This window comes from Colletotrichum graminicola, assembly GCF_000149035.1.
Source record: "Colletotrichum graminicola M1.001 genomic scaffold supercont1.21, whole genome shotgun sequence".
Classification (NCBI taxonomy): domain Eukaryota; kingdom Fungi; phylum Ascomycota; class Sordariomycetes; order Glomerellales; family Glomerellaceae; genus Colletotrichum; species Colletotrichum graminicola.
Window position 1 is genome coordinate 486,582 of NW_007361025.1, and position 14,341 is coordinate 500,922.

The 14,341-nt window shown below is 41.0% G+C and overlaps 3 protein-coding genes across 3 annotated transcripts; 2 read left to right on the forward strand and 1 right to left on the reverse strand.

Annotated features, from left to right (window-relative positions):
- Positions 1 to 400: 400 nt before the first annotated feature.
- Positions 401 to 2,122, forward strand: GLRG_06001 (major facilitator superfamily transporter; the record flags this gene model as incomplete). Its single annotated transcript, XM_008096686.1, has 5 exons — positions 401 to 506; positions 564 to 580; positions 657 to 760; positions 829 to 1,876; positions 1,952 to 2,122. 5 exons carry the CDS (start codon positions 401 to 403, stop codon positions 2,120 to 2,122), a joined length of 1,446 nt encoding a protein of 481 aa, XP_008094877.1.
- A 1,265-nt stretch (positions 2,123 to 3,387) lies between these two features.
- GLRG_06002 (3-hydroxyacyl-CoA dehydrogenase) lies at positions 3,388 to 5,273 on the forward strand (the record flags this gene model as incomplete). Its single annotated transcript, XM_008096687.1, has 3 exons — positions 3,388 to 3,463; positions 3,522 to 4,154; positions 4,210 to 5,273. The coding sequence occupies 3 exons, from the start codon at positions 3,388 to 3,390 to the stop codon at positions 5,271 to 5,273; spliced, it is 1,773 nt and encodes a 590-aa protein (XP_008094878.1).
- An 8,668-nt stretch (positions 5,274 to 13,941) lies between these two features.
- Positions 13,942 to 14,187, reverse strand: GLRG_06003 (threonyl and Alanyl tRNA synthetase second additional domain-containing protein; the record flags this gene model as incomplete). The annotated part of the gene is made up of 1 exon (XM_008096688.1): positions 13,942 to 14,187. One exon carries the CDS (start codon positions 14,185 to 14,187, stop codon positions 13,942 to 13,944), a length of 246 nt encoding a protein of 81 aa, XP_008094879.1.
- Between the last annotated feature and the right edge of the window lie 154 nt (positions 14,188 to 14,341).

Here is a 14,341-nt window from a genome sequence, read left to right on the forward strand (position 1 = left end):
TAAGATAATCTTTCGGATGCTGAGAGGCGAGGAGGAGCCCTGACGGCTTGCTGTCTGTCGATACTACTCTCTCTCTCTCTCCTTTGGGCTCCAAGAACTACCCCGGAAACCTGATCGGCCTTATCGCAGCCACCCCCTGCTATTTATTCCTGTGACCAAATTCCTTATCTCTTGGGCGATACCGGCCGCCGTTTAAGTCGCCTCGGCGTCGGGAAGCCAGCTCGCAAACGAAGCCTGGGCTTGGACGAGCTTTATTCATAAGAAGCCGGTCAGACTTCAGTACAATCTCCAAGGTGAACGGTGTGGTGACCGAGTTTGCGCAGTTCCGCCGCCAATTGGTCGAAGCAATAGTGTAATTCCGGCTTTTGCTGACGGGAGGCTCATTGACCGATCATTCAATATGGCATTCGACAAGGTCCGCCAGTACTTGAGCGCCGAGTATGCGCCTGGAGAGCGCAAGCTCCTCCAGAAGTGTGACTTCTTCATTTTGACGTTCTGCTGTCTGAGTACGTCCATCTCCTCTTCCGTGCCGTGTCTCGAACAGAAAGGCTAACAATTCCAAGGCTACCTGGTGAACTATGTGAGTATTGGAGACCGCCGTGTCTTGGTGCCCCCAACCGTTATGCAGCAATGAGCATGTTCTGACCCGGCTGCAGCTTGACCGCTCCAATCTCAACAATGCATACGTCTCCGGCATGAAGGAAGAGCTGGGGTTCGTGGGAAACCAGCTCAACCAGATCAACACGTGCTTCACTGTCGGGTAAGAAAAGATGCTGCATCCTCTGCGTGAGGTCTCGTTTCGTCTTGATAACTAAACGTCCAATTCAGTTACGTCATTGGACAGGTCCCGTCCAACCTATCCCTTCATTATGTGAAGCCGAAGATCTGGTTCCCACTTATGATGGTCGTCTGGGGCGCCCTGACGATGTGCACCGCGAGCGTCCACAGCCCGCAGTCGATCATGGCCATCCGGTTCCTCCAGGGTATCGCCGAGGCATCGACCTTTGTCGGCACGCACTACATCCTGGGCGCGTGGTACACGGAGCGCGAGCTCGGCAAGCGCAGCGGCATATTCACGGCCTCGGGCCTCGCCGGCACCTTCTTCGGCGGCTTCATCCAGACGGGCATCCACAGCAGCATGGACGGCCTGCACGGTCTCAGCGGGTGGCGCTGGCTCTTTATCATCGACGGCCTGCTGACCATCCCCGTGGCCATCTACGGCTTCCTGTGCTTCCCCGACACCCCGCACACGACGACGGCCTTCTACTTCACCGAGGAGGAGAAGGCCCTGGCGCGGTCGAGGGTGCCCGAGATCCAGGAGAAGTCCCCGCTCACGCTCCGGTTCATGAAGAAGGTGCTCACCTCGTGGTACTGGTGGGGGTTCGTCATGCTCTGGATCATCGCCGGTGAGACCGAGTCCTTCAGCACCAACGCGCTGCTCGGCCTGTACATGAAGAGCCACCCGGTGAGCAAGTACACGGTGGCGCAGCTCAACAACTACCCGACGGGCGTCGCGGCGGTCGGCATCGTGTCGACGCTCTTCTGGGCGACGCTGACGGACTTCCTCGGCGGGAAGCGCTACCTCGTCGCCTACTTCATCGGCATCACGGGCGTGGCGACCTCGGCCATGATCCTTGCGGCGGCGCGGGACCCGAAGAGCGCGGCGTCCACGTCGGTCGTGTTCGGCGCCTACTACTGGGCCGGCGCCGTGTACGCATGCCAGGCCACCTTCTTCGCGTGGTGTAACGACGCGATGCGGTACGAGGAGTCCGTCTTCCGCGGCGTCGTGCTGGCGGGCATGAACCTGGGCAGCAACGCCGTCAACAGCTGGTGGAGCATCATCTTCTACGGCGCCTCCATGGCCCCGTGGTTTACCGTGAGTCGTCCCCTCCCCATCTAACCCCAACGAAATCGCTTTGCTTGAGACCTGTACTGATCTTTTGGTGTGTAGAAGGGCATGTGGGCCATGATCGCCACCTCCATCGCCTTGGTGGTCTGGACCATCGGCCTCACCTACATGGCGCGCCGAGAGGAAAAGCGGAGAGTGTTGACCGCGGAGGTGGGTGAATCGGGGTTAATTGTCAAGAAAGTCGATGCGAAGGACGACAACGATGCCGTTTGATGGCTGTAGCTAGGGATATAGGGTTGATGGAGATCTCCCTAGGTCGAATGAGCCATTTAGAACCCATTACTTATGAAGAGCCAAAACTCAAAGAACTGTGTCCCGAATGGGACTGCACTGATATAGCCAAAAGATCCGGTGAGACATGATAGCTGGACTACTGTCGAGTTGAAGTAGGCTGGTAAAGCACCAGACCTCTAACTCTCGTTAATGGAAGGAACAGCTCACCAGGGTGCATCTTCATCACACAACGCTTAACCCAGCTATAAAAGTAGTATATAGAGGAATGGTACGGTAGAGAACCCCTGGGTCGGTCGAGATTCAGTTCTACGGAATTGCGCACTTACCCGGTGGGGTTTGATGGAGGGAGAGGAGGGTATTTCGAACGCAAGATGGAGTTACAAAGGCGGAATAAGGCCCGCACTTAGTAAGAGAGATGTGCGGATCACCTTAGCCCATCCAACAGTCATTAAACCGGTGACTCTCCCTGTTGAACGAGGCCAACATGAACCTTGATGCGGAAGCTTGAGCACCGAGGCCGGTGGATGCCGGGCCCGGCACAAAAAGGACGGAGATGCCCCACAAGATGACGGGCTGGGCCCGGATACCTAGACTAGCCAAAACCTTGGAGGGCGAGCTACACTTCTCCAACCTATTCAAGACAACTTGAACGCTCCCGTATGATTACAGCCTTTACCAATGCCAGAATTAGTGGTTAGAGCCAAGACATGAACCTGGAATACATGTAACGGTTGCCCCCAACTTGTCCTTGTGAATGCAGGGGTGAAGCTACCAAAACGCTGCTTTTTAACGTTTTCTCTCATTCAGAGACCCCCGTACAAGAGATGGATGATTACCCGAGAGCTGTTAACAGCTTCAGAAGGATAACAGACACCTACCAGCGCGGCGTTTAACTTTCATCTGAATAGCCGCTAGAGAGTTTAATCCTGCACTTGTGAACTTACAAGCAAAGGTCAACCCAAGTTGCATAAAGTATCCTTCCGTCCACTACTCACTGACCCTGGTATTGTAATGATCACACCATATTTTATTCCAGGCCCCTGGTGACTAGACCGAAACGTTGCGACAGGTGGACGGTATTCTAACAAAATGCGATACTTCGTCTCTTTTCTCTTTTTCCTTGCTGCCTCTCCCCTGAACATGTTGCCTTTGGCAGGTAGAGATCACTCAGCTTTTTACATCTTACAACATTAGTTAGAGAATATACCCGTACGCATTCATCCGTTCTGATACAACGCGCTCTGATGGCTCCTCTGCCATCAGACTACAGTGGCCGTCCGGTCGCAGTTCTCGGGGGCGGGGTCCTAGGTCGCCGTATCGGTGAGCAATAGTCTCTAAAGTCCATCTTGATGAGACGCCATCTAACACAGTATGATAGCCTGCACATGGGCCTCCGGCGGCTACAACGTTCGGGTCCGGGAACCCGACGTCAAGCAGCACCAGCCCTGCCTAGATTACGTCAAGCAGAATGTCGACAGCTACCCAGCTCCCGGCAGCAAGAGCCCGGGCACGGTCCAGATCTTCGAGGATCTCTCGCCGGCCGTCGAAAACGCCTGGCTTGTCGTCGAGGCCGTCCCCGAGAAGATCCAGATCAAGATCGACGTCTTTGCTGAGCTAGAGGCCACGGCCCCCGCGGATGCCATCCTCGCCAGCAACTCGTCCTCCTACCGATCGTCGGAGATGCTCGCCAAGGTCGGGGACGCGACCAAGACGAGAATCATGAACACGCACTACTACACGCCGCCCACCAACATGGTCGTCGAGCTCATGACGGACGGGCATACGAACCCGGACTACTTCCCCTTCATGTCGGAGAGGCAGAGGGAAGTCGGGACGAGACCATTCATCGTGCGCAAAGAGTCGACCGGCTTTATCTTCAACCGTCTCTGGGCCGCGATCAAGAGGGAGACGCTGTCGATACTAGCCGAGGGCGTGTCGAGCCCCGAGGAGATTGATACTCTATTCTGCGAGCTGTATAAGTATGGCATGGGACCTTGCAAACTGATGGATTGTGAGCTTTCCTGTCGTAACTCTTTGTCGAGCAACGTGTGCTGATGCCTCAATAGTGGTCGGTCTCGACACAGTCGCCTTTATCGAGGATCACTACGTCCATGAACTCGGGCTGTCCCCAAAGAAAACCGTCGACTTCCTGCAACGCGAGTACATCTCCAAGGGCAAACTCGGCAACAAGTCAGCCAAGGGTGGCCTGTACCCGAACCTCCCCAAGATCCTCGCCCTAGACCTCGCGCTTGCGAACCCCGACGAGTGGACCGCGTCTGGGAAGATACTCCAGATCTCTTCGGACGGCGAAGTGGAGCGCGTGCTCGCGGACCGACAGCACGCCCCCGGCGGCATCGACATCGACACGGAGAGCCGTCGCATGTTCTGGACTTGCATGGGAACGCCCGGCGAGCCGAACGGCGCCGTCTTCTCGGCGACTCTGGACGGCGGCGACGTGCGGTCCCTCTTCGCACCCGGGGCCGTCAACACGCCAAAGCAACTCGTCGTCGAGCCCGCGTCGGGGAAGATCTACTTCTGCGACCGCGAGGGCATGCGGGTCTACCGCGCCGATCTGGACGGCACCGGTCTGGAGGCCCTGGTCGTCGCCGGCCGCGACCCTTCGGACCCCGCATCCTGGTGCGTCAGTGTCTCGGTGGCGCCGAGACTGAGCAAGCTCTACTGGACGCAGAAGGGCGCGCGCGAGTCGAGCCAGGGGCGCATCTTCTGTGCCAACATCGATATGCCCGCGGGCGCGACCGCCGAGACGAGGGGCGACGTCGTCTGCCTTCTGGGAGACCTACCTGAGCCCACAGACCTGGAGGTCGACGAGGAGACCGGCGCCATCTTCTGGGCGGACCGCGGCGAGACCCTCGGGGGTAACACCCTCAACCGGGCCGGCATCAGCCCGAAGACGGGGCTGTTGAGGACAGAGGGGTCGGACAAGTGCGAGATCTTGGCGAAGGATTTCAATGAGGCGGCTGGCGTCACTCTGGACCGGGACAACGGCCACGTCTACTTTAGTGACCACGGAGGCAGCATCTACCGCTGCAACGTGGACGGAACGGACAAAAAGAGGATTTTCTTTGATGATGACCGGAAAATTACCGGCATATCGGTTCTGCGCATCTAGATATGATGTTGGAAAAAGACAGACTAAGGCGGCGTGTTGGTTTGAGGCGGTCGGCAGGGCGTGACGTAGAGGAGGTTGGAGATATCGGGTATAGATTAGACACGGCAATTCATGATTCCCGGCAGACTTACAATCAACTGTTTTGGTATGTCTTGACTACCATGCGTTTGCTTATGTCTTTCCTTAAACTGATCTTCTACATAATCTCTTATGGGCTCTCTCTCTGAGCCCCTCTTCCGGCCGCCCTCTTTTATTCGCCTGCCCGACTGCTTGTTGACCATCACCTAGTCAGGCTCGACGAAGACGCAAGCGTCGTGTTACCAGTAGAAATAGCCTGGTATATGACACAAAGCGTGTATTCTGTCGTTATACCTCTCAGTAAAATCTCGATAGCAACGCGCCGAGAGGTCTGGGTACATAAGATCCGAGGCCATGATGGACGAGGATGTGGACGCAGTAAAGCGTCCTGTGCCGCAACTTGATGTGCTGGTGCGGCCAGGATTCACTGCCGCTCTGCTGCTTCTGGGAGTTTGCGTGTTTCATATACTACTCAATCGACTTGGGCATCTGGAACGGGCCGGCCATCGACGCTTCTCTCTCCTTCAGGACCGCGGTGTGGATCGGGAGGCTGGGGTGAGTGATGGCTCGGGAGGGCAAGATAGGCCTGCTCGTCGCACTGAACGTCTCGTGGGGCAGAGCGGCGACAGACCACAGAGGCAAGATCATCGGGCCTAGGAGCCGAGTATGGTTGGTCGGTGGAAAAGGTCTATCGGAAGTGTCGGGATATTCAACTGTTCAATGGTGGAGCCGATCCATAGTCACGTGATTTACCATCACGTGACTCATCCTAGCGGCTCACTTACACCACTACAAATACCTACAGCAGCAACCTCTTCTCTTTTCCTTTATTATTATCTTTACCCTAGCTACTAATAGTTAATTAATACTATTATAGCTATCTTAATTATAATCCTTATAATACTAATACTAATTAGTAGTTAACTTTATAGTTACTACTACTATAAATTAGTAAGGATTATTAGAAGAGGCTATAATACTTTACTTACTATAGTAGCTTAGATTAAAGTATTAAAGTGCTACCTAGCCTAAAGATTATTAGTACCTAAGATCTTATAATACCTAGTAAATAACCCTTTAAGCCTTATGTTTACTATATAATAACTACTATTACTACTATTAACTTTATTACTTTTAGAGAAGTCTTTTCTTTTATATACTACTTACTTACTAATAACCTTTATAGTATTTAGTATAATTATCTTTTTTTTATACCTAAGTTTCTTTAAGTTCTTTTTTTTTTTATCTTTTAACCTTTTTTTCTTTTAATTATTAAGATTTTTATCTTACTAAGTTTTTATCTTACTATAGTAGTAACAGCCTATATAAGATTATAAGTAAATAGACTTCTATAAGTTCTTATCTAAATAAGATCTTATTAGTAGGACTAGCTATAAAGTAGTTAAGTAAGAACTACTTAAGTAATTTACTTTTAATATAGTATTTATAAATAAATAGCTTTTACTAACCTTACCTTTATATACTTCTAATATTATATTATTAGCTAGGTATAGCTTATAGTAATTATAACTTTTTTCTTTAACTAAATAGTTAGTAGCTAAGTGTTACCCTTAGTAAGTATGCCTCTTTTTATTCTTTAAGTAAGGTAAAAAAGGTAAAAGTTACTTATATTACCTTAATTTACTTACTTTTTTTTATCCTTTAAATACCTATTAATAACTATACTATCTTTTTTACTTTCTTTTTTTTTTAAGTAAGGTATAGTTATTAGTAACTAATATAACTTTTACTTAACTTTACTATCTTAATTAATTTAAAAAGACTACTTATTATTTACCCTTAAGTAAGGTATATAACCTTAACTTCTTACCTTTTTTTTTTAAAAAATCTTTAACTATAGTATCCTGCTTACTAAAAGGTAAGGTCTACGTATGTCTTTTTTTAGAGGCAGCGTGTGTCTCCTTATGTTTTTTAAGTAAGATCTAGCGTAAGGCCTCCCTAGAGCTATCTCTTTACGTTACTAAAGCATAAGGCCTCCCTAGAGCTATCTCTTTACGTTACTAAAGCATAAGGCCTTCTTAAAGCTATTTACTACTATCTATTTATTTATTATTTTATCCCTTTATTTACCTTATCTTTTACTTATACCTCCTTATATTATATTATTTATTTACTTATCTTATTATTATTTATACTAATAGTAGTAATTCCTCTAACATATAGATTTACCTCTAACCTTATAGGCAAGAAGTAAGTGCCTATAATTAAGAGGTTAGTAAGGCTAATAGAGGGTAATAGTAGTAAAAAAAGAACTAAGTAAAAGGTAAAGTAAACTATAGGCACTAGCTAGGGTAAAAAAGTATATCTATTTATAAGATATTAAGGATTTATATCCTATTCTAGAGCGTAGCTAGCCTTTTATTATTATATAACTATAAAGTATAACTAATTTAGCTAATATTCCTAATAGCCTTACCTAAGTTAAGTAATATAACGCCTTAAGCACTATTATTATACTTTAAATAATATAATATAGCTTTATATAGCTATATAGTTAATAGCTATAAAAATACGCTACTAAAGACTTTAAAGAATAGTTACTTAATACCTTTAAAAGTACTACTTATAAAACTATTATTAAATTTAGAGACTACTTAATATATAGGGGCATATAGGTATTAATAGTAAAGTTACTAACTATTACTAAATAAATCTACTATACCCTTAAGGCTAATAATCTAAAGGTGTAAACACTTAAGGATATTAAAGAAAAAAAAAAAAGGAGTAAGGATTTTTACTTAAAGATTAATAAACCTAACTTTATATAAGATATTATAAACCTACTACTAGAAATAATATTAATATAAGATTAACTAGGCCCCTCCTATATTATTACCCCCTTAGTATAAGTCACTTAAGTCTAGAAAGGTTAATAAAGGCCTATTAATCTAGCCTTATTATATAATAACCTAAATTTTATTTCTTTACTATTTAAGTAGGTAAGTAACGCTTACTCTTACCTATTAGTTACACTAGTTACTACTACCTTACTTATAACTTACTAGCTTACTAACCTTATTAAATTATACCTTAATAAGATAAAGTATAGTAAAGGGGTATATAAGTTACTTAAATTAAAGCTTATAATCTTTTATAACTACTATATAAAGGCTAAGATCTAGTAAAAGCACTTTATAAGCGCCTTTTTTATTATACTTAAAGGTAAGGCTATAAAGTACTATACTAACTATCTTTATAACTAGACTAACTTTATTACTATAGTTATATAAATAAGGGGTAATTTTAAGAATAAAGAGACCTTTTAGGCCTGCCTTACTAAGCTATAAAAGACTAATTTAATAAGGACTATCTTAAATAATCTAGACAAAAGTAAGGCTAAATGCCTAGAGTTACTTATTAAGAGAGTAACTACCCTTATAAGAATAGTTATAAGAATTAGTACCTTATCTAATATAGCCCTCTATAACTAATTACTTAACTCTTACTATAGGATAAAAGAATACTCCCTTACCTTTTTTAATCTATCTTTAATGTTTACTAGTGTATATAGCTAGCTCTAATTAGTAATTAGTAATATAATATAATTTAAATAACCTATATATTAATACCTAACTAAAGAAGTAGATAATTAATACTAGACTAACTATACCTATAACAGCTAGTAAAGTTACTAGTAATTTAGCTAACATAACTATAGCTATAGTAACTTTACACTATAGCGCCCTTTTAATAGTAATCTATAGTAATAAGCACCTCTTTTACCTTTATTATTATTTATAAAGAAGTGCTATATATATAGTAAGCCTAACTATTAGTTAATAAGGCACTTAAAAGACAAAAGGTAATAAGCCTACTATAAGTATAAAAAGTAGTATCTAATAGACTTTTTACCTAAAGCCTTTAACTACTTTATAACTAACTTTAAGGGATATAAGCTATTTACTTTAGATAAGGAAGGTAACTATATAAAGAGTAATAAAGATAAAGAATTAGGCACTACGTTTTATATATTAATAATATTCTTTAACTTATCTACTATTAATAGGCCTACTCTTTTTTTATTACTATATAACTAATTTATAACCTATTTTCTTATAAAAGATAACTCCTTATATAAGAATCTATATAATAATAAGCCACCTAATATAAATATCTTTACCTTTAATAAGTAATATTTATTTATCTTATTCTATAGCATTATACCTAACTTTAGTGTAGCTAAATATTTAACAGCTAGATATAAGTAGTATCTTACCCTTTACTACTAAATAAAAGGAAATCTAGCTATAGATAAGTTATAGGTAGGTAAAGTAAAAATCTGCTTTAGTAGTAGTAACTACTTTAAATTATAAGAGGTAATTAATATACTAACCCCCTTTAGTATACTAACCTTCTATATAATACTATTAAACACCTTATTTCTACTTTACCTTATAGATATAAATTAGTATAGTATTAAATTTAATAACCTTACTAATAAGCTAATTTAAGGTAACACTATTATACTTACTATCTATAAATAAGGCTATATATAGATACTACTTAATTAATATAAGTAAAGTATTACCTACTACTATCTTATAGATATTAAGTTATAGTAAATTTATTATTACTTTAGCTACCTATTAGTTAAAAGGCTTTATTACGTCCTCTAATAATCTAGTAATAAAGTTAAGATTACAGCCTTAAAGAAATTAACTAAGGTCTACTACTACTACTAGATAAATATAAAGGCGCCTAGTTACTTTAAATTCACTTTATGTAATAATAAATATAACTTTAACTATAAGATTATTATTAATATTATCTACCTTAATAGTAACTACCTAGCCTTATATATAGTTAATACTATAATATCTTTTTAAGCAGCCTATTTACTTAAAAACATTACTATAGAGTATATATAGGAGGCACTTTAGATATACTAAATTAACGTCTACTTTAGCCTACCTAACTAGATTATTACTAATACTAGCCTAAACTTTTATACTAGTAAATTTAAGCAGTTAGTAAGGTTACTTTATATTAACATTAAAGAAATACTAATTAAAGCCTATAATAGTATTAGTAAGGTTAAAAGATACTATATACCTCTTTAATATATATATAATATCCTCTATAGTAAGGGCTATACACCTAAGGTTACCCTTTAGCTAGCTATTAAAGTAATTAATAATATAGCTAGCCTAAATAGCCTAGTACTTACGCTACTAGTCTTTAGCGCCTACCTATAAATCTCTAACTTATTACTACTTTTACTAACCTTACTTAAAAAGGCTAAAGTAGTAAGAAAAATAATAAAGGCTATTTACTAGATCTATATAAAAAAGTAAGTTAATAAGGTAGTAACTATATATAACAGCCTAAATACTACTATAATAGTAGCCCTTCTGCTTTAATTTATAGTCTATATCTAGTATAAGAAAAAGGGCTAGTAAGGCCCTTTTTACCTTATTACTAGTAATAAGACTACTTATACTATTAACCTCCCTTAAGGCCTATAAACTTTTTATTTAACTATTATTAAACTATACCTTAAAGATATTTATAATAAGTAATAATAGCTACTCTCTAAAGTAAGTAGGTAAGGTAATAAAGAGAATAATAATAATAGTATAGTAGCCCTATTACTTACTAACGTCCTTACGCCTACTAAAGAAATATAAGATAGTATTACTATTACTATATACCTATAGCTAAGGTAAAAAGCTAGCTGCTTATAGAGGTATATTAATTTTTTTAATAAAACTAGCTTTACTATTAGGCTTACTACCTTCTTTACTACTATAAGTATAGTATACGTCTTAATAAAAGAAGAAGCTAACTAACTATTATTAATTAAACTATAAAAAAAGGGTATTATTACTACCTTAAGAAAGCCCTTTAAGTAAGTAACTACTACTAAGATTAAAGGGCTTATTACCTATAGGGTATTTTACTTTATTTAATATAATAAGAATAAGTATACTAAAATATAAATATTTAAATTATAGATTATTAATAAGGTAAAAGGCTAAAATAAAAAACTATATAAGAAATCCTGCCTAGTTATCTAAGGATATACTAATAATAGTAAAAAAGTAATTCTTACCTAGTTACTTATAATCTAGTAAGCTAGCTAACGCCTTATTTTTACCTTTACCTTATCTCTTATTTATAATAATAATAATTTCTTACTTTAGTTATATAATATTACCTAGGCGTATATATAGTTAACTACCCTATTAAATTATATAATTCTTATACGCCTTTTATTATAAATATAAGACCTCTATCTAAAGGGCACTATTATATAAGTAGTAAAGCTATTATATAGTATTATAAAGGCAGGCACCTACTAGTAAGTAACATATAGTTACTACTATAAAGAAAAGCTCTAGATAAAGACTTTAACCTTTAATCTATACCTACTAATTACTAATATAGAGAGCCTAGACTTTAGGATTATTAGTATATAGACTAATAATACTATTACCCTTTTAGATAAATCTTTTTCTACCTATAAGGCTAATAAGCTTACTAAGGCTATATTTACTACTAAGGAGAAGTAAATCCTTACTATTAATAACCTACTTACTTTTAATAGTAGTGTAGTATCTCTAACTACTAAGGGGAAGCTTTTTTTCTAATAAAAAGGCTAAGGTAAGAGACTTTAACTTATTAATAAAGAATCTCTATAAGCACTTAAGTAGTATGTTAAGTAATAGGCCTATAGTATATATATTACGTTAGTCTACTAGCCTAAAGCGTACTTTAACTACTTTATTATAGTATAATACTAATTACCTAACGTAAATAAGATTAAGGCACTTAACTATTATATTATATAGTAAATAAATAACCTTAACTATAGTTTATTATTTTATTTACTTAACCTTAAATTTATAAAGCTTTTTATTTTTATAAATAAATTATTTATAAATAATAAAGACTTTACTTTATAGCTAGGATTTATTATTATTTTTACTAATAAGGCACCTATAAGTACTACTATAGGTAATAAATTTACTATAACTAGTAATATTATTTACTTTAGCTTAATAAAGTATAAGTAAGTTACCTAAAGTATACTAGCCTTTAAGATCTATAGTATAGTTACTAGCACTAATATTACTTATATACTTAGTATAACTATTATAATAATTACTAACTGCCTTAAGCTACTATATATACTAATAATCCTTTATACTAACTTATACTTACTTTATAAGTACCTTATTAAGCTTAAGACTATAAAAAAAAAAGGCTTATAATTAAGATTATAGCCCTTTAGTAGTTATATAAGTAATATAAGGTCTATAAGGTATAATAAATATAAAGTAATAATAATCCTACTAATAGATTTACTAAATTATTACCTAATAAGGCACTAGAATAACTAGTTAGAAATAGGATAGTTTAGATTAGTATAAAAGAATAAGTTTCTTAAGCTATATAATAGATTATATAAATAAAAAGTATTAAATACTTTTAGGCTTTTGATTTTTATTACGTTTTTAAGCTTTTTAGCTACTAGGTAGTATCTAGGCTATTTATAGTAATTTTTCTTTACTTTAGAAAGTTACTAGTGTTAGGATATTTAACTATTTAATAGTAGAGCTAATCTATAGTTACGTAATTTACTATTACATAACTTATCCTAGCGGCTTACTTACACCACTATAAATACCTACAGCAGTAACCTCTTCTCTTTTCCTTTATTATTATCTTTACCCTAGCTACTAATAGTTAATTAATACTATTACGGCTACCTTAATTGCGATCCCTGTGATACTAACAGGAAGGCTTTCACCGCTGTGCCGAGGGTGGCTAAGGGCATCAGCCCCCTGGTGCTTATTAAAGAGCTGCCAGCGAAGAGGAATCCCCGGTTGCCGTCGTGGGTTCCTGATTTCCAGTTAGACGCGGAAGCTGGGAGCAACAGTTTTGATTCGTTGTCGGATCCCGTTTGGACCGGAACGAGAAAATGTTTTGATGCGTCGTCGTCGTCGTCGTCGTCGTCGTCGACAACGACTACGGCCGATGACCTGCAGTTTGAAACCAAGACCGACGACTCGATACTCGTCGTGCAAGGGATGGCGTTGGACAGAATCAAAGTCGGCGCCAAGAGCCCGGGTTGGAGCTCGTGCCGTTCCACTCGCGAGGCCCACGGGTTGTGGAAACAAGCGATACGGGCATGTTTGCGTCGTTGGCGGAGCATGATTGCCCAGGGAGATGGAGACTATCTCAGGGGAGATTATGAGAGCCGCTGCGTTCGATAAAACACCCTGCCTGACGTTCGAGATAGAGTAACAGAGTGCTTGTAGCAAATCTGCCCAAGGCTACGCCGAACACCTTGTTTATTATAAAAGTTTCTACAGTAATGCAGAAGTGAGCACCCAACAGATATAACGTTTCCCTGTTTCTTAGAAAACTTGGCACTAGGGCTGTGACCGGCTCAAGCGCGCTGCGTTCTACACTTCTGTATATGCATGTGCGATGCTCTTAAGGAACGACGCCTCTGCATTGGGCGGACGTCCTGGTCTATTTATTGTGTCTATCATACATGGCTTATATTACAAGCAGGGCCAGCACAGCTGGACCACAAGCACCCCACGCACGCGCCGTCGCCTTATTTCACAGCATAGCTGACCTTGGAGTTCCCCTTGCTCCTCGAGATCTTCTTCACCACCGTCTCCCCGCACAGGTCGGTGGAGTCGACGTGGGTGCCGCCGCAGGGGTAGACCTCGGCGCCGACGATCTCGACGACGCGGAACTTCTCGCCCGGCGGCGCGGGGCCGCGGGCGGCGGGGATCAGGCGCTCGAGCCCGCGGCGGCGGAACTCGTCCTCGTCCCAGAAGTCGACGCGGACGGGCATGGCGGCAGCGACGTAGGCGTCGACGCGGGCCTGGATGGGCGCCTTCCAGCGGCCGTCGATGGAGCCGGCGAACTCGCACGAGCGGCGTCGGGGAAGTGCGAGGGCCTTGAGCTCGTCGAAGCACTCGACTCGGCCTCGAGCAGGTGCCGCACGG